The sequence below is a fragment of the Corythoichthys intestinalis genome, chromosome 4 (assembly GCF_030265065.1).
Source record: "Corythoichthys intestinalis isolate RoL2023-P3 chromosome 4, ASM3026506v1, whole genome shotgun sequence".
NCBI classification, from domain to species: domain Eukaryota; kingdom Metazoa; phylum Chordata; class Actinopteri; order Syngnathiformes; family Syngnathidae; genus Corythoichthys; species Corythoichthys intestinalis.
Window position 1 is genome coordinate 30,185,982 of NC_080398.1, and position 27,628 is coordinate 30,213,609.

At 37.8% G+C, this 27,628-nt stretch overlaps 1 protein-coding gene across 2 annotated transcripts; it reads right to left on the minus strand.

Moving 5' to 3' along the window:
• Positions 1-1,650: 1,650 nt before the first annotated feature.
• Positions 1,651-26,362, minus strand: vsig10l (V-set and immunoglobulin domain containing 10 like). 2 transcript variants are annotated; one of them, XM_057834487.1, is made up of 11 exons: positions 26,237-26,362; positions 19,613-19,942; positions 12,915-13,193; positions 12,569-12,835; positions 12,246-12,485; positions 8,782-9,054; positions 6,336-6,428; positions 5,906-6,130; positions 2,607-2,767; positions 2,436-2,519; positions 1,651-2,357 (listed from the first exon to the last, which is right to left on the minus strand). In XM_057834487.1, the coding sequence occupies exons 2-11, from the start codon at positions 19,758-19,760 to the stop codon at positions 2,283-2,285; spliced, it is 1,845 nt and encodes a 614-aa protein (XP_057690470.1). In that variant the 5' UTR covers positions 19,761-19,942; positions 26,237-26,362; the 3' UTR covers positions 1,651-2,282. The 2 variants fall into 2 exon arrangements, with proteins under 2 accessions (XP_057690470.1, XP_057690469.1); XM_057834486.1 differs by lacking the exon at positions 26,237-26,362 and adding an exon at positions 23,918-24,091.
• Positions 26,363-27,628: the final 1,266 nt, after the last annotated feature.

Here is a 27,628-nt window from a genome sequence, read left to right on the forward strand (position 1 = left end):
TGACTTCCACACATAGCAAAGGTTACTATCTAGTTATCGCAATACCCTCGTGTCTAGTTAAGTGGAGGGTAAAGAATTGGGCTAGGGCCAACCCTTTAAACTTCACATTGCGTGAACTGTTTTTTTTTTTTTGGGGGGGGGGGGGGGGGGGGGTTTGAGGAAAAAAAAAAAAAAGAAAATTATCACTAGTTACTTTGCCAAGTAACTAATTAGTCTTACATTCAGGTAACTGAGTTACTAACGCAATTACTTTTTGGGTGAAGTAATTTGTAACTGTAATTAATTACTTTTTTAAAGTAAAATTAACAACACTGATCGTAAGTACTCGTGTAGCTAAGCGTGATCACTCGCTGGGGCTCGAGCAATTATTCTTGATTTCTCCAGCAATTAATCGCAGGTTTTCGTACAATCAATCACGATCAAAAAACAATCAAAAAACAATCACAGACACTTTTACGATTAATCGTGTTTGATCACAGGCTCTCGTGCAATCAATTCCCCTGCCATTAGTCACGATTTTTCACATTGATCGAGATCAGTTTCTTGTTTCGTGATTGCAAATACTATACATTTGAATTCATGGAGAACTCTAGAAAATATATATTCTTAATCTGTGTAACATTTTTATTATTCAAATATTTTTATTTAGACCAAGAAATGTGAAAAACAAAATTAAATATTCGTATATACAATTTGTACTGTATTTAATTTAAAATTTGTGAAATATGATCAATTTAGTGGTAAATCAATTAGCATTTATCTTAAGAATATATAGTAAATATTTAACTTAATCACGATTAATCACAGGTTCTCGTGCTGTTATAGTGATTAAATATTTTAATTGCTGCCTAGCTCAAGTAAATATGCATTCTTAATAGGGTTGTTCCGATCATGTTTTTTTTTGCTCCCGATCCGATCCCGATTGTTTTAGTTTGAGTATCTGCCGATCCCGATATTTCCCGATCCGATTGCTTTTTTTTTACTCCCGATTCAATTCCAATCATTCCCGATAATTTTTCCCAATCATATACATTTTGGCAATGCATTAAGAAAAAAATGAATAAAATGCGGACGAATATATACATTCAACATACAGTACATAAGTACTGTATTTGTTTCTTATGACAATAAATCCTCAAGATGGCATTTACATTATTAACATTCTTTCTGTGGAAGGGATCCACGGATAGAAACACTTGTGACTTTGTATATTGTGACTAAATATTGCCATCTAGTGTATTTGTTGAGCTTTCAGTAAATGATACTGAAGGCCATGCCCAAATGCATGATGGGAAGTGGAACCATGACTGTGCGTAGTGCTACCAATTGATATATCTTCTCTGCCTTGGGAAATAACATAAGGTGTTAAGAAAAAGATCAATTGCTACCTTGCTTCCCCACATTGCTTCCCTTGATATTTCTAATCGTAGGGAGAGGGATTGTCAGGCTTTAGCCAATTAAAAAAAGGCTCCAAAGACTGCCAAAATTCACTCTACTCATTTTACGCTGCCTTTTATCTTTCTATATAGGTAAAACGGCGCCATTACAGATTTAGCGCGGCAATGCGTGAGTGAGTCGTGCAGCGCATGCATTAATTGCGTTAAATATTTTAACGTGATACATTTTTTGAAAAATTAATTACCGCCGTTATCGGGATAAATTTGATAACCCTACCTTAAGCCTAAACTAAAGACACTGGATGAGTGTAACATATTATGTTTGTAACGTTAAATACAATTAGAAAACGATTTAATTAAAAAAAAAAAAAAAAATTAAAAAAAGGCATGGCCGATATTTTTTTGCCGATTCCGATACTTTGAAAATGACGTGATTGGGTATTGGGATCGGCATCCCGATCGATCGGGACATCTCTAATTCTTAATATACATTATTAAAATATACATATACTGTATATATACATAAGAATATGCAGTCTCTAATTACTAGGGCTAGGAAACGGTTATTGGATTTAATTGCAATTAATCACACAAGAAACATCTATTAATCGCGATGAATCGCAATCAAATAATGACGTGAACCTTTAAGCATTTTTGTTTGATCACAGCGCAACATAACCACAAGTGGGAAACAATTTTCTATGGTAAATATGATTTATTATAGACAATAGGAGAATAAATATGGTGACAGAAAAAGTATAAAAAGCAGATGAACGTGAGTCAGGTAAAAATTTATTCCGGTCAAAATTGCATACACTAATTGAGAATACATCACGCATACGTCATATTAAAAAAACACATCCTACTGTACAAAACTCAATTGGCTCAGACTGTTGTTGCAACTCTGACAGGTGGAGGAGGGACAAAAGTGGGCGGGGCCACTGAAAGAATGGATGATGTCTGCAAGAAGAGAAAAAAACTGCTTACCGATTGTTGTTTTTTTCATTAAACACAACAGAAAAAGACTAGAAGAAACACCTGACGCAATCTGTTGTAGTCAGGGGGGGACTTGGGGGCTCCAGGCAGCAAATTGTGAGGTGCTTGCATGTGGGGTGTCGTCACCTGGGAATCGCAGTCAGTAAGATGGTACAAATAGGACAAATTTTGGGTATGAAAATTTCATAAACAAACAAAAAGAAGTATTCAGACCTTCTCAGCAGTTCTAGTGACTGGATATCTTGTCTGCCGTCTTTTGGTCTTGCTCCAGTAGATGGCAAAATAAATGAGGCCGCACAGCAGAAGCAGGAAGAGAATACTGCACGGGATACCAGCTGCGATGCCCGCGATTGCCGGGCCGCTTAGACCCTCAGCTGGTTGACACACAGATATAACAATTATTTGTCCGATAATGACTTTTTAACCGATGAACCGATATTGTCCAACTCCAAAAATCTGATAATGATATTAAACCGATACCGATATATGCGGTGCTGGACTGAACATATTCATTATATTTCAATCATTTATTGTTCATTGAATTGTTGCACTATGAATGGAAATGTTCTGCTAACCATAACAAATCCCAATGATCTTGTTTGGAGACATGTATATTTGAGATTTAGTTAACATATTAAAATTCATATAATGTTCATCCATCATGTAATAGAGCTAAAGAAAGATTAATTAACAACATTAATGAATGTGTTAGACAAATATTCAGGACATTTTCCCCAAAAAATTAACAGTAAATAAAGCACATTAAAAATATATTTTTTCCCCGTTTTAAAGAATAAACAAGCATTTTATTTTTTCAATACTTTTTATGGTTTACATTTTTTTTCTACACATAATTACGCACATTAATGTCAAAAATGAGAGGATTGGAATTGGGTGAAAAGGATCGCGTTTTTAATTTAAAAAAAATACATATATATAGACACATATATCTCAAACTGGCTGCCATCACACCCATTATAAAGAAAACTGGTTTAGACCCGATATCCCGACCAACTATCGAATCGACCAATTTCAAATCTGACTTTTCTGTCAAAAATTCTGGAAAGGGCAGTTGCGTCACAACTCCGAACCCTCCTTACTGACAATAAGCTATTTGAACTTTTCCAATCTGCCTTCCGCTCACAATACAGCACCGACACAGCACTTCTCAAAGTAACCAACAACATCCTCCCCTCCTCGGACTCCGGACAACTCACATCCTCATCCTCCTGGACCTCACTGCTGCTTTTGACACAATCAACCACACCATCCTGCTCTACGACTAGAGTCTCTCCACATTACTGGCACTGCACTTTCCTGGTTCCACTCCTACCTCACCGGCCGACAACAATTCATCAGCATTAACAACTGCACGTCCCCTGCTGTTTCCCTACCACAAGGTGTCCCCCAAGGTTCAGTTCTTGGCCCCCTCCTCTTCATTCTTTACATCCTACCTCTTGGTCAGATCATCCGTAAATTTGGACTGCAGTTTAACTGCTACGCTGATGACTTCCAAATATACATCTCCACAAAAACCATCTCACAAAGCACCAAATCTACACTTCACAACTGCCTCAGCGAAATTAAATCCTGGATGCAACTTAACTATCTTCAACTCAACAGCAACAAATCGGACATAATCATCTTCGACCCTACAGCTCACATCAAAAACAGTCAATTCACCCTTACCATCGACAAATGCACCCTCCCTCTCTCAACACACTCCCGCAACGTAGGTATCATTTTCGTCAATAAACTAAGATTCGACCAGCACATCAACCACATCACCAGAACTGCCTTCTTCCACCTCAAGAACATAGCCCGCCTTCACATTACCCCCGCCCTCCATAAACTGCACTGGCTTCCCATCTCACACAGGATATATTTCAAAATCATCCTTCTCACATACAAAGCACTCAATAACTTGGCTCCTCCTTACCTCACCGACCTTCTCTGTCCCCTCACCCCCTCCCGTCACCTCCGCTCATCCAATGGAAACATTCTCGCACTGCCCCCACAAATAACACACCGTACTTGGGGGGGGACAGAGCCTTCTCCGTTGCTGCCCCCTCACTTTGGAACGCACTCCCTAAAACCATCCGCACCTATTCTGATCTTCCCACATTCAAACAATTGTTAAAAACTCACCTTTTAAAATTGGCTTTTAATTTCTCTGTATTGTTTTGTACTGCCCACGTGGTGTAAGCTTTTTATTCATTTATTGTTTTTCCACAACTGTAAAGCGTCTTTGAGCACCGGTAAAAGCGCTCTATAAATAAAATGCATTATTATACATATATATATATATATATATATATATATATATATATATATATATATATATATATATATATATATATTAGGGCTGTCAAACGATTAAAATTTTTAATCGAGTTAATTACAGCTTAAAAATTATTTAATCGTAATTAATTGCAATTAATCGCAATTCAAACCATCAATAAAATATGCCATATTTTTCTGTAAATTATATATATATATTCTGTAAAATAAATTGTTGGAATGGAAAGATAAGACACAAGATGGATATATACATTCAACATACGGTACATAAGGACTGTAGTGGGCATTTCACTCTACTGTCATTTAAATCTGTCTATGCTGTCCTCACTCCGAAGCGTCTACTTTTTCCAAAGCTAGACAGCTAGTGAACGACGCCATAATAATCAGACTTCTTTCTTTTTCATCTGATTTATTAATAAAATGGCTTCAAACCATTGTCCTCTTTAGACCGTTGTAAAACTACAAAAAAAAAGTACACAAGCATTGCATTAGCAACAACGTTAGCTTAGCACGCTATACAGGTTCACTAAACATAAACAAAAAGCGTCTCATACAAAAAATATAACATTTCGCTTACTAACATAATATGTACATTATTTACAACAACCATACTTACGGACAAATCTCGTCCAAGGATCATATAGGCACAACATTACAACGTAGGCGTCAGCCCGAGACGTCGTGCAGCCATATTGAACTGGCAAGACAACAATAAACCATGTCGCAAAGCGACCACAAGAGTTCGCTGTTAGACAGCACAAAAAGCCTTGCTGTAAAACTTACCAAAAGGCAGAATACTGTCTGAGCAGGACAATTGCGTTAATTGCGTCAAATATTTTAACGTGATTAATTAAAAAAATTAATTACAGCGCGTTAACGCGATAATTTTGACAGCCCTAAAAAATATATATATTTTACACTCCGCAACACTCTCAACTAGGGAACTTTTGATCAAATAAATAAAGAACTTTTTTTTGGTATCGGATCAGGACTCGTTATCGACAGCTTCTCAAAATCAGGTGACTCGGACTCAGACGCAAAAATACGCGATCGGGACATCCGGAAAAATAACACCATGAATACTCAATATAGTATGATTTAAAATAAAACCACTTGAGAACATAAAATATTAAAAATGACATTTGAATATAATTCGCATAAAATTATATATTTGCCATTATGACAGTTAAAACTAGACTGTTTAGGCTTACGTGGGCCCGCACGGTCAGCTCTTGTTGGCTGGCCTTCCGTCATCAGCGCTCTGGGAAGAACCCGGAATCGATATGTGGATTTGGGATCCAAGTGGAAGACGTCTGCACTTCGGGCCGAGCCGGGTTTACGCAGGATTGTGCGGAACTCATCTGCGCCCCCTTTTGTCCGACTCACATTACCGTCTACAATCACCAGGGGAGGCCCCTTCATCTGGATGTCAAAACCTGCATTGCAAAATTCTCTTCAAATAACATTTGACGCCTGTGACGTTAACTCTACTTTGCATGTGTTTCTCCCCAAACACAACAAGACACACTATTTACACAAAATATTTATCCTCACGTTGCTTCCTTACACACTTTTGCTGAGATGAACACATCGGAACGAGTCAGGCAGGTTGCTACGGTAACAGATTATTTATTTTTTTACCTGTGACGATGGAGGTAGGTGGGACTTCCCATGTCAAAGTGACGATGGTTCCTTCCTTGTGCGGGAACAGACTGAAATCGGAGATGGATGGTTCTGGAGAGATTGAGTGAAGAGGCGGAGTCAACTTGTTAACAGTTCAGTGCTTTGTTGAAGAGGAAAATGCAACCATAGGTATTCGGAGTTTATCAGAAGCTTCTTTGTTGTCTTTTACTTTGGTCAGGTTAGTCACTGAAATTAGAGGTCGAATACAATAGAAGCCTTATACTGGAAAATGGCTTTAATATTTGCTGATTGACAGATTAGGATTCCAAGTATGCTGATAAAAAGTGAAAAAGGAAGAAAGGAAAAGTGTGGTTTTATTCATTCAGGATAGCTTTGACTCATTGGCTGCAATTGACTGTGACAGGCGTCCAATCCATTTGAACTGGGAGGGTTGGCAACGTCAATTTCAGTGAAGGACTCAAAAAGTGACACTATTATATGAAGTAATAAGAGGGCCACAATGAAATAAAAACGTATAAAACCACAACATAAATGGAGTTTGTGTTTTTTATAGGTGGATACTATCGCGTAAGCAGCCAAATTCAAAGAATCGCCATATTTGGTAGAGTGGGCATTCCCTTTAAGTATAAAAATTTAACTTATCATGTCACCTAACCCACAAATTTGCGTTAAATTGGTAAATCCGTAACAAAAACATCTCAAAATTCCTTTTATGACCTCTGTGACCTTTGACCTTATAGCCCCAAAATTTAATCACCTGTTCTGTTTCATATTACAAATATATCCTGCAAGTTTACCAGTAATCCCTTTATTCGTTCTTCAGTTATTTTGAACATAAACAGACAAATGTAAACTGATACATCACACTGTAGAAGTATTATGAGGTTAGCAGGAATAAAGTTATGACAAGTTTTAATTAGCTGTTTTTAGTTTCCCAAAAAAGGAAAATTAAATTATTCTACCACAGAAATAAAGTTGTACTTGCCCAAATTCTTCAGAAGTTATGATGTAAAGTCATATTTTTGAAAGTCAAACTAATACAGTATACAGCTGGGCGATCAGGCGAAGAAAAACATTTTTCTTTCTTAATATCATCCGATTTTTATATATTTTATACATACATATATATATCTATTAGGGCTGTCAAAATTATCGAGTTAACGGGCGTTAATTAATTTTTTTAATTAATCACGTTAAAATATTCGACGCAATTAACGCAGATGCCCCGCTCAGAGAGATTTAAATGACAGTACACGGTGAAACGCTCACTTGTTGTGTTTTATAGAGTTTTGCTGCCCTCTGCTGGCGCTTGGGTGCGACTGATTTTATAGGCTTCAGCATCCATGAGCATTGTGTAAGTAATTATTTACATCAACAATGGCGGGCTACTAGTTTATTTTTTGATTGAAAATTTTACAAATTTTATTAAAATGAAAACATTAAGAGGGGTTTTAATATAAAATTTCTTTAACTTGTACTAACATTTTTCTTTTAAGAACAACAAGTCTTTCTATCAATGGACCGCTTTAACAGAATGTTAATATTGTTAATGCCATCTTGTTGATTTATTGTTATAATAAACAAATAGTCCTTATGTACCGTATGTTGAATGTATATATCCATCTTGTGTCTTATCTTTCCATTCCATCAATAATTTACAGAAAAATATGGCATATTTTATAGATGGTTTGAATTGCGATTAATTACGATTAATTAATTTTTAAGCTGTAATTAACTCGATTAAAAATTGTAATTGTTTGACAGCCCTAATATATATATATATATAAAATATATATTTTTTTATATTTTTTTTTTTACTTGATTTTATCATTTATTTTTTAAAATGAGTATGAAGATTTTTTTTTGCAACAAAATGCCATAATCTCATGATAAAGGTTTTATTTTTTGGTATGAAAAAATTGTAACACAATGAGATGAACCAATTTTAACTTCCAAAAGAGAAGCATTTCTTTTAAAAGGGAAATAAAGTTGCATCCTCCCAAATTTTAAAAAATAAGATAACATCTCATTTTTGTAAGAAAATGTTCAAGTAGCACAATATAGTACAAAAACGATCCTTTTTTCCCTATCCGATCTCAATTATAAAGATTTTTTAAACGTAATTTTTAACAGATTGTTTAAAAAAAAAACAAAAAAAAACGAAAGTACCGAAAACTTATGAAACCAAAGTGTAATTAAACGTTTTATTAGCATATGGTATAGACATTTTTGAAAATTAATGAGAAAATATGCTCAGGGCTGCTCATAGAAATTGACCTAAAATTTTTCGTGACCAACTATCACGATCATATAATCGCCCACTTCTAATAAAACTATATAAAGATTTAAGTCATATTTTGTTCTGGGGGGAAAAAAAGTCACAACAATAAAAAACTAGCATGACAGAACAGAATATGTTCAAGTAAATAGTGCAGTGGAGTACCTTGCAAATGAATGCCTTTGCTTCGGCCCCCGAGGGGGTTGCGGCTGGTGCAGGTGTAGTTTTGAAGGAGGAGAATGCTGGCGTTGTGATGACGGACTTCGAGGCGGGTGGTGTCATCGCTGATGAGGTTCCCATCGCTGACCGGCTCGCCGCCTCTGAACCACGACACCACGGCGGGAGGCTCAGCACGGCTCAGGCAATGGATGCTGACCACTATTTTGCCTTCAGAGTCTACGTCAGTGCTCACGGTCGGGAGGAAGTTCTGCGGACTCCCTGATTGGAAAAGAAATGCTTTGTGTTTATTATTTTGGAAATGGAGGACCCATCACATGCTGTGCTCAGGAATAATTTGATGAGTAAAGAAAGCCCTGGGGAGTAAAGTGGTTATTAGTTACAACTTAAATGTGGGTAAAAGGGAACGTATAATAACAATGCAAGTAACATTTCACACTTTTTGGGAGGAAAAACTGTCACTGGCAATATTGGAAAAATAACTTTTGAAGAGAAATGTTCGTATATATTAATGGCAATAAGGTAATCCATTACCTCAGAGAAAGAAGTTGCAATTTGACATTGAAATTGTGTTTTGGTACGGAAATTATCAAAGGATTTTAAGAATAAGACATAAAAAAGTCTGAAATTTATTGCAAGATTAATTTCTATTTTCTATTTTTTTTTAAATTACGGTACATTATAATCATAAAAGATGAAAGTTAGATTTTGCGCGGAAAAAGGTTACAATGTTAGAGTCGACTTTAGTATTTGTTATAGTTCCTATTTCAGGATGCATTTATACTAGGGCTGTCAAACGATTAAAATTTTTAATCGAGTTAAATACAGCTTAAAAATTAATTAATCGTAATTAATCGCAGTTCAAACCAGCTATAAAATATGCCATATTTTTCTGTAAATTATTGTTGGAATGGAAAGATAAGACACAAGACGGATATATACATTCAACATACTGTACATAAGTACTGTATTTGTTTATTATAACAATAAATCAACAAGATGGCATTAACATTCTGTTAAAGCGATCCATGGATAGAAAGACTTGTAGTTCTTAAAAGATAAATGTTAGTATTAGAGATGTTGCGAGCCGATATTTGGATCGGATCGGACGTCGATGTGGGCAAAAAAATGCGCATCGGTATCGGATCGGAACACGGAAAAATTCCAATCCTGACATCCGATCCAGTTATTTCCGGGTTTTCCAGCACACCAATTTACATAATCCATTCCAGTTTCTGCTTCGGTTTCCCTAAAATCCGGTCCGCATTTTACAGCACACCTTCAACACACTACATTTACATTACCGTCTCCCAATTTACCGAGAGACATTATCCGTAAAAATGTCAGCTGTGTGGGATCATTTCACCTTAAAGGACGATAAAGACAAAGAGGCAGAGTGCAACGTATGCCATAATAAAGTCAAGCTTTAATACAACCAACCTAATCAAGCATTTAGCGAAATACCACCACAAACAATATGAGGAGTATGTTAAGAAAACCGAAGACAAAAAGAAAGGTCCAACGCAACTAACACTGGCAGAAACTTTTGCTATGCGTGACAAACTGGCACTGGACAGTTCCAAAGCCCAGGGAATAACAAGAGTCATTGCCGAAGAATTCATTCTGAATGACGAGCCATTATCTCTCGTGAGTAAAGACGCACCATCCAACACTTAGGACCACGGTACAACATGCCCAGCCGTCATTACATCCTTGAGCGATTTGGCCGTGGAAGTTTCGAGAACGATTCACAAACATCCAACTTTCGATTATTGAAATATGTCAAGTAAAGCGGAACTAATACACAGCGCGGTCTTCGGGACGCAATGACAAACTGACCGCATTGCGTCCCGAAAGTAAACATAATGCTTGTCATAGACCCAGGTAATGCCAATGCTCAACTCACGGCTTTAGCTCAACTCATGCCGCTGGATAAAAAACACAAGAATACCTGACTGCTGCTGACAGCCGCTACAAACTACGTCAACGTCGTCTTACTGGAGATAATAGATATCATATGTATATAGAACTAGATGCAAAACGACAGACTCGACTGCGTTAGCAACATTGAAGTATTGAAAACCAGATGCGTTAGTAAACAGCCGCCATCTTAAAGCAGAAGACTTCCCTAGTAGGTTGTTGTGAACCTTCCAAGCGAACCTAATTAACTTTTTATCTAAAATACTCCTAAATCTGCAAAATCTTGACTTGAATCTATCTTCAAAACAGTTTTAAAACTTTCACATGTCGAAAGTAGACAGAAGGGAAATTATGGAATAACGGGAGCAATTTTAACAACTTCAACAGTTGATTCGCAAAATTAAATGAACTGAATGTAGTTTAAAGCTGCTGATACAGAGTGGGGACTTGAGTATTTTATTTACTGTTTTAAAATGTTAACTTGATACTGAAATAGTCGTTTATTTAAACCTGAGAGGCTTTTTATACAATTTTTGTAACTAATGCACGAAACATTAAAAGCATCTAATAGCTTGGTGGATTTGTGGGATTTTCCACTGAGGTTGTTGGTGTGTTTTGCTTTTTTAAGACAGTTTACAATATTATTTGCCCGTTTTATTGACTGACTATGCCATTTCTGTTTGTTATTCATAATGTTTTGTGTTTGTCACACAGGTCAGTTTCTTGTTACCAACCGTTGTGTGTTATTCAAACTCACCTAATTCAGCTGGCTAGTCAAGAGTACTAAAACCTTTTTCAACATGAGTCTGACAACTAAGTAAGGAGGCTAAATAACTTTAAACTTTAACACATGCTCAGATAGGTCGGTATTGGTATAGGCCAGTATCGGTATCGGATCGGAAGTGCAAAACAATATCTGTATCGGATCGGAAGTGCAAAAACCTGGATCGGGACATCCCTAGTTAGTACAAGTTATAGAAATTTTATATTAAAACCCCTCTTAATGTTTTTGTTGTAATAAAGTTTGTAAAATTTTCAATCAAAAAAAAAACTAGTAGCTCGCCATTGTTGATGTCAATAATAATTATGGTGCTGAAGCCTGAAACCCATAAAATCAGTTGCACCCAAGCGCCAGCAGAGGGCGACAAAACACCAAAAAACAAGTAACAAGTGGACATGACACTGTGCTGTCATTTTAATCTGTTTGAGCGGGGCATGTGCGTTAATTGCGTCAAATATTTTAACGTGATTAATTAAAAAAATAATTACCGCCCTTTAACGTGATAATTTGACAGCCCTAATTTATACCTGAAACAAATCACAATTTTCCAAGATTAAACTTCTTTTGAAAAAAATATGCTCATTATAGAAAGTGAGAAATACGGACTGATTTGCTGCCATTGGCGGCATAAGACATTCAATCCATTTGGACTGGAGGGACTGGCAGCGACTGAACGATAGCTGCCAGCCATTAATTTTTTTCTTTTGTAATTCAAAATATTAAAAGATGAAAGCACCCAAAAGTCACCTACTAGCCGTGATGTTACACTCGCTATGTTCAACGGGATGCTGCGCCTGGCAGGTGACCATTTTCCCATCCATTTCAACTGATGCGTTGACAGTCAGCAAGAGGTTTTCCAGGCTGTTGCCTTCACCGAAATCAGGGAAAGACAGTCTCGCTGGCGGCGTTCCACCCGACCACCGGCACTCATACTGTAAGCTTCGGTTGTAATTCGACAGCACAGAACACTGCGGACTTCCCGCAGGTCTCTCTGCACCCAGGAACATGTATAAAAAACAGCTTAAACATCTTTCTTATTTTTAATTTTCGATAGAAAATAAAAAGTCAACATACCATAAACAAGCAGTTCGATGCTCTGGTGTCGTCGCACTCCTGTCATTTGGTTGCGTAGCTCGCATGTGTAAATGCCCCCTTGACTGGTCAGCACTCTGCTGAGATTTAGGACGCCCGTGTGACTTTCAGTCAGGGTTTCGCTACCGAATGTCCACTCCACGAGAGGCTGCGGTGACCCATCTGCCTGGCAGGATAACGTGAGTGAATCTCCTGATACATAAAATTCCTGAAGTGGGTTGATTTGGATTCTGGGCTCATCTGGACCATCTAAAATGGAAAACATAAAAAAGATAAAACCTTTTTCTCCTTCTGCAATTAGATCTAATTCAAGGAAAATACATCATACACAAAATGGTGATGTTCAAGTGAAGCGTCACACTGCTGAAGGGGTTGGTCAATGACACCGTGTAACGTCCCGTGTCACTCCGGTGGGGCCCGTGGACCGCTAGGCTGCCGGGCTGCATTGAGTATCGCGGGTCATCTTCTTCTGTGATACGGCGGTCGTTGAAGAACCACAGCTGGTGCTCCACCACGCCGTGGAGCATGCTGTACTGCAGCAGGAACTGTTCGCTGCCCTCTATGATTAAGTCGGGTGACACGGTCAGAGTTACGTTTTGGAAGGACTCTGTGGAGGGAAAAAAGCAACTCAGTTCAGTGCAGATGTAACATTACAAGATTAAATTATTAAGAGAAAAATCTGATAACACAAGACAAAAACTTGCAAACTTATTAAAATTAAGACATATGACATATTAAAACATATCTTTGGAGGGGAGAAGGTGAAAAATTATAAGATTAAGGCTCTTTTTATTGATAGAAAAAGATTACAATTCACTATTTTCAGAATTTTTTTTCACTAGAAAGTAAGAAGAAACTTTTTTTCTAAAATGTACGTACTGGTTGGGTTTGTTTTTTTCTGAAATTAATCATATTCCCAGAGGAAATATATGTTTATTCAAGTTTGTTATATTTTTTTTAAAGAAAGAGCAAGTTCAACATGTACTTAGACATGTGCCGATTACCGGTTTCAAGGTATAGACCCCACTCACATGACGTCACAACTACGCCTCCGCGCCATATTGTCCGTCAGCTCGTTGTGTTTACGCATTACCGCTACGTAAATTCCTCCTATTATGGCATGTTTTTCTGCTCGTTAACATTAATAATCAAAATGGTGAAGGCGTGTGTGGCAGTTGGTTGCAGTAACAGAGAAGATAGACGGAGAGACTTGAAGTTCTACCGTATTCTGAGAGACCCGGAGAGGAGAGCGAGATGGACTGCTGCAATTCAACAAGAAAACTGAGCACCAAACGATCACCACAGAGTATGTAGTAGTCATTTTAGACCTGGTAAGATGCATTTAATAAATATTTAGAGGGTTTTGGGCTGACAACCACAATTGAGATCATTGCGAGGCTAATCGCCGACAACATACAGCTTCAAATTCAAGATGTTTATTTCTTCCGCCATTATTATTTTTTGAATAATATTTAGCTGGTACCAAGTGAAAGAAGCTGGCCTCATCTACGGATCATCAGTTAAACAGGGGTGTCCAAACTTTTTGCAAAGGGGGCCAGATTTGGTGTGGTAAAAATGTGGGGGGCTACCTTTGCTGATTTACGTAGAACAATATATTTAAACAATTTTAGCAAGCCCTTCTGTGTGTCACATTTGCTTTATTATTATTTTTTTTAAATTCATAATTTCAACAATCTCGCCTTTGTGGCATTCTCTTTCAACACTCGGGCTCTTGCGAAATACTGCTGCTGTGAAATTAAACTAGCTTCAAGTTGCTATAATTTTTCGCTGCGTATCTTCCTTGTAATGTTGTCGTACATGTCAGCGTGTCTTGTTTGTAATATCGCGTCACATCGAACTCTTTGAAAACAGCGAATGTCTCTCTGCAAATGAGGCAGACACAGTTGTTGCGTATTGTATTAAAGAGCTAGTCCAATATCCACCTGTCCTTGAAGCGTCGGCCATCGCAGTCAACTTTTTTTTTTATTGATTGTCGCCATTTTAGAAAATTGAAAGTAAAGGGTCACACCGGGTAATGTTGCTTAGAGTGCTGCTCTCAAAGTTTTTCAAAGTTTCGTGAGAATAGGCTGAGTTTCTGTGGACAAGATAGTTGTAGATATCAGGGTAGCAGATGTCAGGCAGAGACGGCGAAGACAGCGGGTCGAAAAATATCGATTTAGGCATCAAATATGGCTCTGGCGAATGGATAGACTGTAGCTTTTCCACATAACGCCTTTTATGCAACGCATCCAATGAGTTTACAGTGTCTGAAATCACCGGGGCTTCCATGAATTGCACTATAAATTGCACGACAAATTGAAACCGTTGAGAATACGGATAAACAATGACGGACAATATGGTGGCCGGATACAGCGACACGTCATTGTGTGACGTTGGTGAGTGGGGTTTATACCGTGGTATGAAAAATTTTCCGTCATACAGTCCCTACGGTATTAGCTAATTTTTATGTCCCAAAAATGCAGGGAGAAGTCCCTCTTTTGCAGCTGCAAGGCTCAACCCTCCCCCACCGGTTGTTACTCAGTTGTGTCCGTGAGTCACGTCCTACACGATGGCTGGACGAGGTGAAACTCCTGAACTTTTTCCCCCATCGAAGAATACTAAATCGCAGGTATGGGAGTACTACAGAAAAGTTAGACGGGCACGGTTTAGAGGAGGAAGGCCAACCGATGTAAAAGATGTTTGTGGAGGGTGGACGCCGAGGAGGCAATACCTCCAATATGATTTCGCATTTCCAAAAATTAAAGGTTAGTAAACACTGTCATAAATGTTTCCTACCAGCTATGAGAGTTAACTCAAGCGTGTTTAGCAGTGGTAAAACGTGGTGTTTTTTTCTCTCTGGCAGCTGTCTGTGTTGAGAAAGAGAGTGTGTGTATAATGTAAAGATACACAATAATATCGGTCGCCGATAATTATCGGCCGATAATGGCAATTATGACGTCACACAGATAATCCAGATAATAAAAAATTTCAACCGATAATGCAATCCGATAATTATATACTTGATTTAGCCTCCGAATGTGCACAACTTAAGAATTCAGCACGCCGCCTCCTCAACCCCTCCCCTCTCTGAAGCCCCTGAGGGAGGAGGGGTTGAGGAGGCGGAGTTACACGACAAGAAATAGTTGAATATTATGGCGGCTGTTACTAAAAAAACGACGCTCTCGCCATCTGCGAAACATGTACCGCAGAACTTCCACGAGGCCGAAAGAAAGCGTCCTCATTCAGAACCACTAACCCAGCATCCATTTAAAACTGCATTACAAAGATTTTTTGAACGAATACGAGGCTGCTGCTGCTAGCGGGAATGCTAAAGCTATTGTAAACACTAAGTTAAACTACGGGGCTTGTGACGATACAGAGTCGGGTTGTTTGCGAAAACAGCCCAAGGCGGGTGGTAAACCCGCATCTAAGGCTAAACACCGGCATGACTGAAGACCGATAGTCGGCAAGTAGCCGTCTTCCGACGTAGCCCGCTGCATGGCGAGGCGGGCACGCCGGGCAGAGCCCGGTTCCCCGGCTTCAGGACCTCCGGCGAACAGCCCGGTTTCGCGAGCGTTCCCTCACGGCGTTTGAGCAGAGCCAGGCCCCGAATACGCCGCGGCGAACCGGCCGGTGCGGGCGGATTATCCGGTACGAATGTAGCCGCCGCCGAGACGAGACACGATTTTTTTTTTTACCGAAATGACCCGAGAGCTAAAGCCCTGGATAAAAAAATAATGCAGTTTATACCACCACCATTCATCATGAAAAACATGCCAATCACATTTTCATCACTACATTTAGAAAAGTGATGTCCAGTAAGCAAGCTTATCATGATGGCACAGTGGTTAGATGATAATTTAAACACGGAGAAAACGAAGTCAGCCAGTCAATAATGCATTCAGTATGTAAAATGACGAGCGGTCAGATGACTTTGTAACGCTGCCTTTATTTTCGGCTTAACAAAACTCAGGCACAAAACAACACGCACGGAGATGCGAGCTCCAACTCCATCCAAATAGTACTGCCATGTATCAGTTTAGCTGCTGTAAAGCAAATGTCGTGAGTGCCGCAAATGTAAACAAAGCGCTGCAGAATGGGTACATGACATCTCGCTCTTTTGAGTCAATCATTTTCACAGTGTGCAACAAAGCATATAACATTAGCAATCACTTTTCAAATTAATTTAACTTATTTGTCTGCTCAATTACAGTTACAGTAGATAATCAAAACTTATTGGCACTTATTAACACTTTATCAATTTTTATATGCACATTCCTGCTGTAATGAAATAACAATAATATTCTGTAGCCACAAATATTCAAAATCTCTCAAAAGTTTTTTTTAGGATTAAGTATAATAATGTATTGCTTAAAATAAGGCTGTTAAGATTATTTTCAGCTAGCTATTTTTCTTCCAAGAAATCTGGAATACACTTGAAGCGCTGGCAGATAATTTCACTTATTTCCAATAGATTTACACTTAAAACTGACTAGTTTTAAGGAAGTGTGTTTTGCAGTGTATTAATGTTATATATGTTAGGAACGGCTTACTTTTAAAGGCATTTTTGTGCAACTTAGGTATTTACTCTGTAAGTAATTGTTGCCAAAAGTTTACCATTACACAATGTCAGACAATCTGTCATTATTTAGATGTTGGAATTGACGACTTGTTCATATTTTATGTTGAAAAAAACAGCAATAAATTATATTTTTGCACAGTAATATTTTCTTTTGTGTATACTTTAAAATTTTACATAATTCTTTTAATAGAATTATCGGCTTGACATTATCGGTTATCGGTTGGAATGAGGAGGAAATTATCGGTTATCGGTATCGGTTGAAAAATGTATTATCGTGCATCACTAGTATAATGTAAACATGATACGAGTCATACACACGTGCTTTTTATGGAAAATAATTCAATTATTTTTGTTCTTATGCTAGTAATGTCTAGCTGTAGCTGTGGGTTTATGCTCATCTATAGGACTGCATATATTTTAATTTTATTTAGAATATTTCAGTTATTTTTTGTTATTTTTAAAATTGATTTTAGCATTATACTTATGTTCCAATTTGCTAATATCTTTTGAAAAATAAAAATCCTGTTCAACTGCTTTTTTTTTTTTTTAACCCTAGATATCTAAAATACGGGGTGAAACTAAATACACCTTATTTTGAAGGTCATAGGTTTTATTGGTTGAATTTACAACAAAAAATATTTGTTCCTTCTATGACAGATTTTCATAAATGTTCAGTATGAGTGCCGCCTGTGACTTTGCACACGTCGAGTCGGTAGTCGAGCTTGTGCCAAACTCGCTGTAGCATGTCTTCAGTAACAATTTCCAGTGCAGCTGTAATTCTCTGTTTCAGTTCAGTTGGTGCCTTCTTTGCAAAATTTCTGAAGAAGGCACGCTACACTGTCTTCGGTGACTGTGTCCGAACATACTTTAACAAGCAAAATGCCTTTTCTTTTGAAGTGAACGGCATTTCTTAACCTGAAAAGATAAAAATGCCAAACGTTACACACAAAAACTTGAAACGTTTCTACACAAGGTGTGAAAAATTGAGGTCATTCCAACGAAAATTGTCAAAATTTTGTTGTCAAAAATTGTTGGTACCACCTCAATGCTCTCTAATTTCCATAAGTTCTTTATTACAATCAACAATTTACCGATCTTTCCTTCGTCTCAGGTTAAGAGTCTGGGTGTCATCCTCGACAGCACACTTTCCTTCCGGTCACATATCAACAGCATCACCAGATCAGCCTATTTCCACTTTCGCAACATTTCTCGCCTCCTCCCTTCTCTCACCCGCCATATCGCTTCCACCCTGGTCTGTAATCTAATAACCTCCCGGCTCAATTATTGCAACTCACTGCTCTTCAGTCTCCCTAACAAGTCCCTCCAGAAACTGCAGCTCCTTCAGAACTCAGCAGCACGCCTCATCACACGAACCCCCGCAACACACCACATTACCCCATCCTCCGTCAACTTCACTGGCTTCTCGTCCAACAAAGAATCAATTACAAAATCCTCATCATCACCTTCAAAATACTCCATGCCCTGGCCCCTCCCTACCTTTGCGATCTTCTCCGTCTAAACAATCCAACCCGTTCACTTTGCTCTACCACTATTCCTCCCCTCTCCATCCCCCGTGTCCGCCTCTCCACCTTTGGTTCCAGAGCTTTTAGTCATTGCGCCCCCCAGCTCTGGAACTCCCTACCCCCTGATCTCTGCAGTAGATCTACTCTATCACTTTTCAAATCTAGACTGAAAACACACCTGTTCACTCTTTCTTACCCACCATAACCTCTAGCTGTCATATTTTTACTTCTTTTTATTGTGCTTTTAATTTTCTATCCTTTTAATACCTTTTTATCGTACTGTGATTCCATGTCTCTTGTGAAGCGTCTTTGTGTGTTTGAAAAGCGCTCTAGAAATAAAATGTATTATTATTATTATTATTATTATTAAAATTACTGGCCTAGGAAATGGAGTCAAGCATTTTGGAACACCCTGTACATATATGGCCAGGAGACATGAAAAGCACAACGGAATAGTGTGAGTGCCGTCTACTGGCCAAATAGGAATCTAGAGGCAACAATAAGTCCAATATTAGTTAATGAAATTATTCGGCACTGGGACAAAAAAATTACGCACTGAGGGTTTAATTGTTTATGTGAAAAATGCATGACGAAAAGAATTATTTTCATTTAGAAACAAAAAGGCGTATAATACAATTTTTAAAATCATACTTTGAGATGAAATATACAGTATTTGTAAAACAAAAAGTGTTGCTAGGTTCAAATGTAGTTTAAAAAAAAAAATCTTTTTAAATTCTGTTTTAATATTTAAGAAATGACACTATACTTTTATGTTCAAAATAGTCAATAAAATTGAAATATGTAATGTAAGAAAACTTGTCTTTGGAGAAAAAATTTTCGATTGTCAGTTTTTTCATGGAAAAAGTTTGAATATGAAGTTGTCAGTTTTAAGAAAAACTTTTTTCAACTGCTTCAACTCACCAAAAACCCTCAGAGTGAAATTGACAGAGGCTGTTCCAAGTCCAGATTTAGTCATCTCCACCGAGTAGTTGTCCCCGTAATCCAGTGGCACGTGGACAAAACTGAGGGACCCGCTGGGTTCCAGCCTCAAAATTTCCTTGTATTCCATTGCCACATCCGGGGGAGCATCTGAGCCGATGGTCCAGGTTACGATGGGCAGGTGGCCTTTGAACCATGTCACCGCTGGGTCTGCTGCCCCGCTGAAGGACACGGCCAGGGTGAGATTGTCACCTGCTGTTGTGTCGACTCTGGTGGCACCTTCTGCGGACACCAGCAGCTTACCTTGTGCTCCTGATGGTATGAAACCAAGTAAAACAATGTTGAAAAAATACAGTCTCAAGTTCTCAACCATATTTTGCAATCCAGTCTAGGCTTGAAATGATCCTCTGTTCTCAATTGTGCAGCCACAAACCAATGTTTTGAGAGTCAATTAATCTCAGAATATTTTTGCGATTAGTCAAGTAATCCGCAGAAATCTGAATATTTGGTGTTTACCCCCCACTAGTGTTGTTTTCGTCAACGATCACGATAATGAAAATATTTCGGCGACAAACAACTTTTTAATGACGAGACAATAACGAGCTAAAAACGTGTTTTGGGAGACTAAAACATAATGAGATTAATGCCGGTTTTCGTCTGACGAGACGACAACGAGACGAAAATACGCCTCAGTTTCCGTCATATGGCGGAAAATACAGACAAGACTGAAAAAGCAGTTTCTGCTCTAGCACTCCTCTTTAAAAGAAACTGCTGTAGTTTAAGCCAAAACAACTGTTGTGTTTGATAGAACAACATGTCTATATGCTGCCACAGCAAATTCATGGCGCATTAAGCCCCCGAACTATTTTAAATTTGTCTGTTTTACCCTGAAAACCCTCGTTTACAGACGTCGTGCAACCACTTTTGTTTCAACCCAGCCATAAAACAAAAGTAATTCATTATTATTCAAAATGTCTGTCATTTTTAGCTTACAATCATTAATTGAGGTCTCATATTTCGTTAAAAAAAAACGACTTGAAAAAAGTATTCATTTTAAACTTTTAAACAAACTATGTCACAATGAAAAAAATGGCGTCTGTAAAAAAGTCACAGATATCTACCTCATAACTATCGCTTAATTTTATTTTTTTTTGTGACTGTCGCATTTTCTCCGATACGTTAGATGATAAATAATCGATCCAAACAAAGCAAAATTGAAAAAAAAAAAAAAACGTTTAAAGGGTAAATATATAAAAAAGAAAATCTCGACCACTCCTTGATGTCTGCGAGTTCTGCATCGCGAGCCTTGTTATATGACCAGGTTTCACCCATAAAATCCCAAATAAATCCAGCTGTGGCCATTCACAGCTGTGTCTTGACAGACAGTAATACATGCTACATGGAGTTTTTGGATCGAAACAAGGTAAGTACGCGATAATATCTCGATAAAGTCATGGCGTCTGTACTTCTGCTGTTGCGTGCTCTCACTTCCAGATAGGGTTTTGCCATTTAAAAAAAAATCTTTTTTAAAAAGGCCCTCCTGTTCAAAAATTTTCTTCCCCCAGAAAATTGAGATTTTAAGCTTTCCAATGATGTATCACACATGCATATCGGACAATTTTGAAAGTTGGCCAAATTGGGGGTGTCTCAGAGCGGAACTTCAAGTCACCTGAGTGTTTTCCGCCATATATTCACAATGTGTGACATTTTAGTTGTTTTTTCAGAAGACATTGTAGTTAGCCTGCATCGTAGCAGTGTCTGGTCGTGTCACTCATGTGACGCGCTGCTGCTCTCCAGTCTCCTGGCTTGCACACACGGTAAAAGATTTTTTCTCATATTTGCCTGGGAGAATATCCAATGTTGCTTGAGCCTGTAATGGTCTATGCTGAGTGATCATTACACACTAAATGTAGCCCCTAGCGCTAGCACAGCATTTGGGTTTAACGCTATGCTATGCTCAAGTTAGTATTAAGCTAATGCTAATGGCAGGCGTCATCGTAAACTCTCTGACAATTTTTTTTTTTTTTTAACATACAGTTTGTGGTATCCATCCATCATCCAAATGGGTATAATTATTTGAAAATAATAATTTTCCTGCCGAGTGTGTATTATCACCAAGTTGGCGTTGTCCTTGTAGATGGTACAATATGTGCTCATATGCCAATGTTCATTGGAAATAGTTGGAAACCTTGATTTTTGTAAAGCAGGGGTGCTTGGCAGTGCCCACCCACGGACACGCTCTGCCCACCCAAAGAAAAATGGATGCAGTACTAACGGCAGTCTGGGCACCGCGTATGGTATCCCCTTCTTATAGTACTGATGTGTGAAGTTTTAACCTTTGCGTTGTTACCTCCTCTTTCACAAGAAAGAAACGAAATTTTGGTTTTGTTCCTAGGGGGCGCTACCCACATTTACGCATATGTTTCTTTGTTTGTTTTTTTTTTTAAGAGTTTTTACCAGTGTTCACCTGGCTGTTGAGTTTGGTGAGTTTTGAAGCATTCTGAGGGGGTCAAAGTAGGGCTCAAAGCGTCGGCAGACAAAGAATTACTGCTAGGGGGCGCTACATAGTGTATTTGGAATTTGTCTTTACACGGTAGCAAAGATTGCACCTGTCTTGACCTGCCTGCCGATTTTGCTGCATTTTGAAACATTCTAAGGGGGTCAAATTGAGCTCAAAGGGGCTGCGGAACAAAGAATAACTATAATAATAATAATAAAACCGAGCAACCACAAAAGGTTACCTAAAAAAAATATTGTCATCTGCATGTCCATACTGTTCAGTTATGGATGTGTTATAAGCAGTGTTGTTAATTTTACTTTAAAAAAGTAATTAATTACAGTTACAAATTACTTCTCCCAAAAAGTAATCGCGTTAGTAACTGTTACCTGAATTTAAGAGTAATTAGTTACTTCGCAAAGTAACTAGTGATAATTTTCATGTTTTTTTGTTTTTCACACAATGTGAAGTTTAAAGGGTTTTTGGGACAATTGGCCCTAGCCCAATTCTTTAGCCTCCACTTAACTAGACACAAGGGTATTGCGATAACTAGATAGTAACCTTTGCTATGTGTGGAAGTCATTTAAAGTTGTGAATCAACAGTTAAAGTTGTTAAAATTTCTCCCGCTTTTGCATTTTTTCCCGTCTACTTTCAACATGTGTAAGTTTTTAAACTGTTTCATCATTTAAAGATAGATTTAAGTCAAGATTTTGCCGATTTAGGACCATTTTAGATTTAAAAAAAAAAAAAAAAAAAGGTTCGCTAGGAAGGATTTCTACAACAGAGCCTTCCTGAGAGGTCTCCTGCTTTAAGATGGCGGCTGTTTACTAACGCATGTAGTCCTTAAAACATGTTGCCAATGCAGCCGTGTCTATCATTTGCATCTAGTTCTATAATAAGTGATATCTACCGTATCATGTGGGCGTAGTTTGTAGGCTACAGTCAGGTATTATTGGAGCCACCTAGCATCGCGTTTGCAACGGCGTCTTCCCGACTCCTGCTCTGCTCTCTCGTCTCCGTGAGTCCATCTCTGACTTTTTTTATTCAACCAACTTAGTAACGCATAGTAACGCACGCCTTTCCCGCCTCAGTAACGGTAACGGCGTTACCAAGATGAGAAAAGTAATTAATTAGATTACTCACTTATGAAAAAAATAACGCCGTTAGTAACGCCGTTATATTGTAACGCCATTATTAACAACACTGGTTATAAGTCAAATAAAATAAAATCAACTTTTATTTGTTTAGACCAAATCACAACAACAGTTATCTCAAGGAGAAAATAAAACATGTTTTAAGGTGAGGTAACCCTACGCTGGACTTCGACTTACTTTAGCATTGTACGAAGATTAAAAGGGCTGCCAAAAACAACACTGCCCCCAACTTTCACACACACACACACACACAAAAATATATATATATATATATATAAATATATATATATATTTACCTTTTTTTTTTTTTTTTTTTTTTAAATTATAAATATGCAATGCAAGGTGGGAAACTTAGAACAGTCATATTTTATTGTAGCAAAGTATATTTTGAATGGAATCATCCATTCAATCGCGCAACTACCCAAAAGGACTAAAATTCCTCCTCCTAAGGACTAAACTACAGTCCGTGCAAGCGATTTCTCCCAGCAAAAACAAGACAATTCAAAGCTATTTTTAGTAATGAAAACAATAAAATTAAAATCTACTCATAAGAGTAAATATAAATCATATAATACACAGATTCTCTTTTAGTTTAAATATGTTTTATCAAGAGACTATCCAAAAGTTGTACTTACCAGGAAGAGTAAAGCCCAAAGTCATAATAATGGTAAGCCCAATTAAGCCATTGTGCGTTTTCATTTTTTAAAAACAAACAAAAAAAACTATTAAAAAATTATTTTCAACATAAAAGTATTTCGCATGTGGGTGAAAGTGTCCTTGAGTAGAGACCGAGGCGTCACCTGAGCATGGGAACCGAGTACCTGTGCTGCTCCATGCTGAAGCCACGCCTCTCCTGGTTCCTCATCCACTCATACACTACTTCAGGAAAAGCACCTTCCTACCAACGCTCTTTTAACTGCGCAAGTGTACCTTGTGAAATTGGCATGCAAAGTGTTTTCAATAAAACAATCACTTTAGTACTTGGAAATTCAATAATAATGTGGAGCAGTGTTTTTCAACTTTTTTTGAGCTATGGCACACTTTCCCCCCTTATAAAATTCCTAAGGCACACCACCAGCAAAAAAATGTAAGAATGAATTTCTGTAGCCAATATAAAGTCATGTACTGAATAGGTATCAAACAAGACACATTTAATCATACTTTTACTGACTCACTGCATGCCCTGTGAAAATTAACCCCACGCAGGGGTGAAAGTGGGCCAGAACGGTCAGATATGCAGTTCTGGTAAAAGATTCAAGGTCAGAACGTAGTTCCGGTACAAGATTCAGGGCCGGAATGCTCTTCCGGTACACGGTGCTTTGATTCCAAAAATATTACGGCAACTGTCAAAACGCTATGTAAAAAAAAAAAAAAAAAAAAAAAAAAAAAATGCTAAGCTGCCACACATGCATTTCATCTCCAAGAAGAAAACAATCTACCAACATCAGATTTACATACACAAGTGTTAACAACAAGCATAATAAAGTGCTTCTGTAGCGTAATCCGTTTCCACCAATATTTATTATTTATTTTATTCCACGGACAGCATGGAGGTTTCCCCAGCTGCTGCAGTAATCTGAGTCTGACAATGAGTCACGTGTATGTGCAAATGCCCGCAGCAAAGCAAAACGCCTAGACTCATTTATCCGTTCAATTGGCTGACATACTGACGTGATCAGCAGAGATAGTTAGCTCTGATTGGTTCCAATGTGCATGTTTTCTGGAAGAGCAAAAAAAAAAATAAATAAAAAGAAAAACAAAAGGGCAATGCAACATAAAATGGATCAAATCTTTGAGAGCAACGAAAGAATTGAGGAGGCTTATTTATCATATTTAGTTTTATTTACTCTGATGGGGAGGTACAGAACATCTTAGCTGTCAATGTGCACTTTGGACTTATATTTGTTCATTTATGTTAGAATACTTATTCATTTCCTTATGATTTAAAAAAAAATGTCAATGTTTGCGCGATCTTCAAAATATATCCCGTTTCACTCTGCGTAATATACTAGTAAGTCATTTGTACTTATTTTTCTGAATGTATGTTACTTATATCTTTATTATTAAAAAAAAAAAAGAGTAAATGTTTACATTAACTTCAATTTTAATAGCCATCCTATGTTCTTAAGTAGTTAAAATTGAGATTTTGCATTTAGTATGTGAGGAAATGAGGGAAAATAAAATTAGGAGATGGAGGTCGGGGTTATTGCTGTTTTGGTTAACTTTTATTTTGTAAATCATTGAAAAATACAATTTTGAATGAAAATCAGTTTTTGTATGTGTTATAGAAATAACTGCTAGTTTTCTATGCATTTCAGTAGTTTAAGAGGTTTGATCCCCCCCCCCCCCAAAAATAAAATAAAATAAAATAAAATAAAATAAAATAAAATAAAATAAAAAAGGAAAAAATTGAAAGGAAAAAAAATAAATAAAATTTCTGGCTCCGTGGCGACCTTCACGTCGGGGAGTTCCGATGTAGGTGCACTGTCCTATTCCCCTCACTATCCACTAGCGGGGGCCTGCGCTTGTCAGTGACGTTCCTTATTCTCGCTATATGTTTATACAACTTTAACATTTGTTAATAATACGCTCTGCGTGGAGTATCATCCATCGCGTTTCCTTTTTAAATGGGCACTTTTAAGCGAACGCAAGAAGTAACAACGGGAACATTTTTAAACAGGCATTTCACGGGACAGCATTTCCTCGGCCAATTATACAGCATTTCCTCGGCCAATTATACAGCGAGAGCGAGTGGATAGTGAGGGGAAGAGGATAGTGAACCTACACCGGCAAGAAATTCTAGCCACTTCCACTCCTGATCCCACGTACATCCAGTTCTTTTTTAGTCTTTGGTAAATCCCAATGAAAGATAGCTTTCGCTGTATTGCCTCATGCCAGAGACTTTCGACGAGGAAACACTCTTTGCTTTCTTTTGTCTGCCACTCATACTTCACCTTTGGTTCAGAAGTGTGTCCGGTGTCCAGTTCTCAGCTTTTTTCCTTCTCAAAAACTTTTCCATCGCTCCCATTATCGTAGTTTTGGTAGCGGCTAATACCACTGTCACCTCCACCTGACGCATCACTAAACAGATTAGCTACCTGTTGCCACCTGCTGACAAGGAAGAGTATTACAAGATTAACGACCATTAGCGCAGACACTCGGCAATAACATACAGTATTTGTGGGTTCATTTTCAAAAAAGTTTTAGAGCAATTAGGTGAAAGTGGATTAATTTCCACTTTATATATGTATGTAAAAATGTGAAAAATATACAAATTCGTCATTTTAAACAGTGATTTGACATTCTTTTAGCAATTTGAGTATTTTCTGAGAGACACACACGCAATTGTCTCTTTAAACCAGATTTTGATCAGGAATAAACCATACCTGGGACATTTTTTGACATGAACTTTCTCTTCATAATACAAAAAAAAAAAAAAAAAAAAAAAAAAAGGAATAAATAAGGAGCCACTTCTTTATGGCTCTTCCAGCTGAAAAGACATCCATTCAAAACAGATTACAAGGAGCTCCATAACACAACTGCACTTCCTTTACCCTTAGAGCAGTGTTTTTCCAACCTTTTCTGAGTCACAGCTTTACATTGGAAAAAATCTCACGGCACACCACTAACCAAAACTGTTCCAAAATTATTTTCTGTACAGTATATTTAATTATGAAATAATTTCTCAGTATTAAGTGTGAAACTTGAGCCTGTTTAGATGAACACAAAGCCAGTATCCTGGCCGGAATCATCATCAACAGCTCTCAGTCTGTTTTTTTTTTTTTTTTTTTTAAATACCAATCAGGCTTGAAAAGCTCAGAATTATCAGACAGGGGTACTTTAGCAATGTCTTTAACCGCATCAGGGTCGAGTATCTCACTGACAACAGCTTTGCATGCAGGTCTCTGCCACAGAGTGGGACTTTTTTGATTTAGCAACACAAGGTTACTGGCTTCGAGGGCTTTCTCATTTACCTTTGTAGTTTAAAAAAAAAAAAAAAAAAAGTTGCCTGTTCCTCTGTTTTTTCACAAGCCGAACAAAATAGTCAATAGTTTGAAGCGACATGTGTTTTGTTTGGACATGACGTTTAAGAAAGCTGCTTGTGTCGCGTTCAAGAACTGCTTGGATTTCTAGCCATTTTGCTGTGCTCGACAATGTTTTGGAATAAAACACAGGGGAAGGATTGATGGTCGTCACATATGGATAAAGTGGAAAGGACACTTGACGAGTCTAATCAAATGATGTACAGTAGACGTGCTGGGGTCGACATTGTCGCGGACAGCAAAGTGGTTGATGGCTAGAAATCCGAGCAGTTATTCAACACGACACGAGAAATACCTCGCTCA

Bases quoted from the DNA above. Each gene is read 5' to 3' on its own strand.
- vsig10l (XM_057834486.1), bottom strand. From the start codon at position 23,981: ATGAAAACGCACAATGGCTTAATTGGGCTTACCATTATTATGACTTTG. The intron at 13,194-19,612 runs GTGAGTTGAAGC...TTCCCTCCACAG, and splicing joins TTTCACTCTGAGGGTTTTTG to AGTCCTTCCAAAACGTAACT. The intron at 6,131-6,335 runs GTAAAAAAATAA...TTTGCAATGCAG, and splicing joins ACCTACCTCCATCGTCACAG to GTTTTGACATCCAGATGAAG.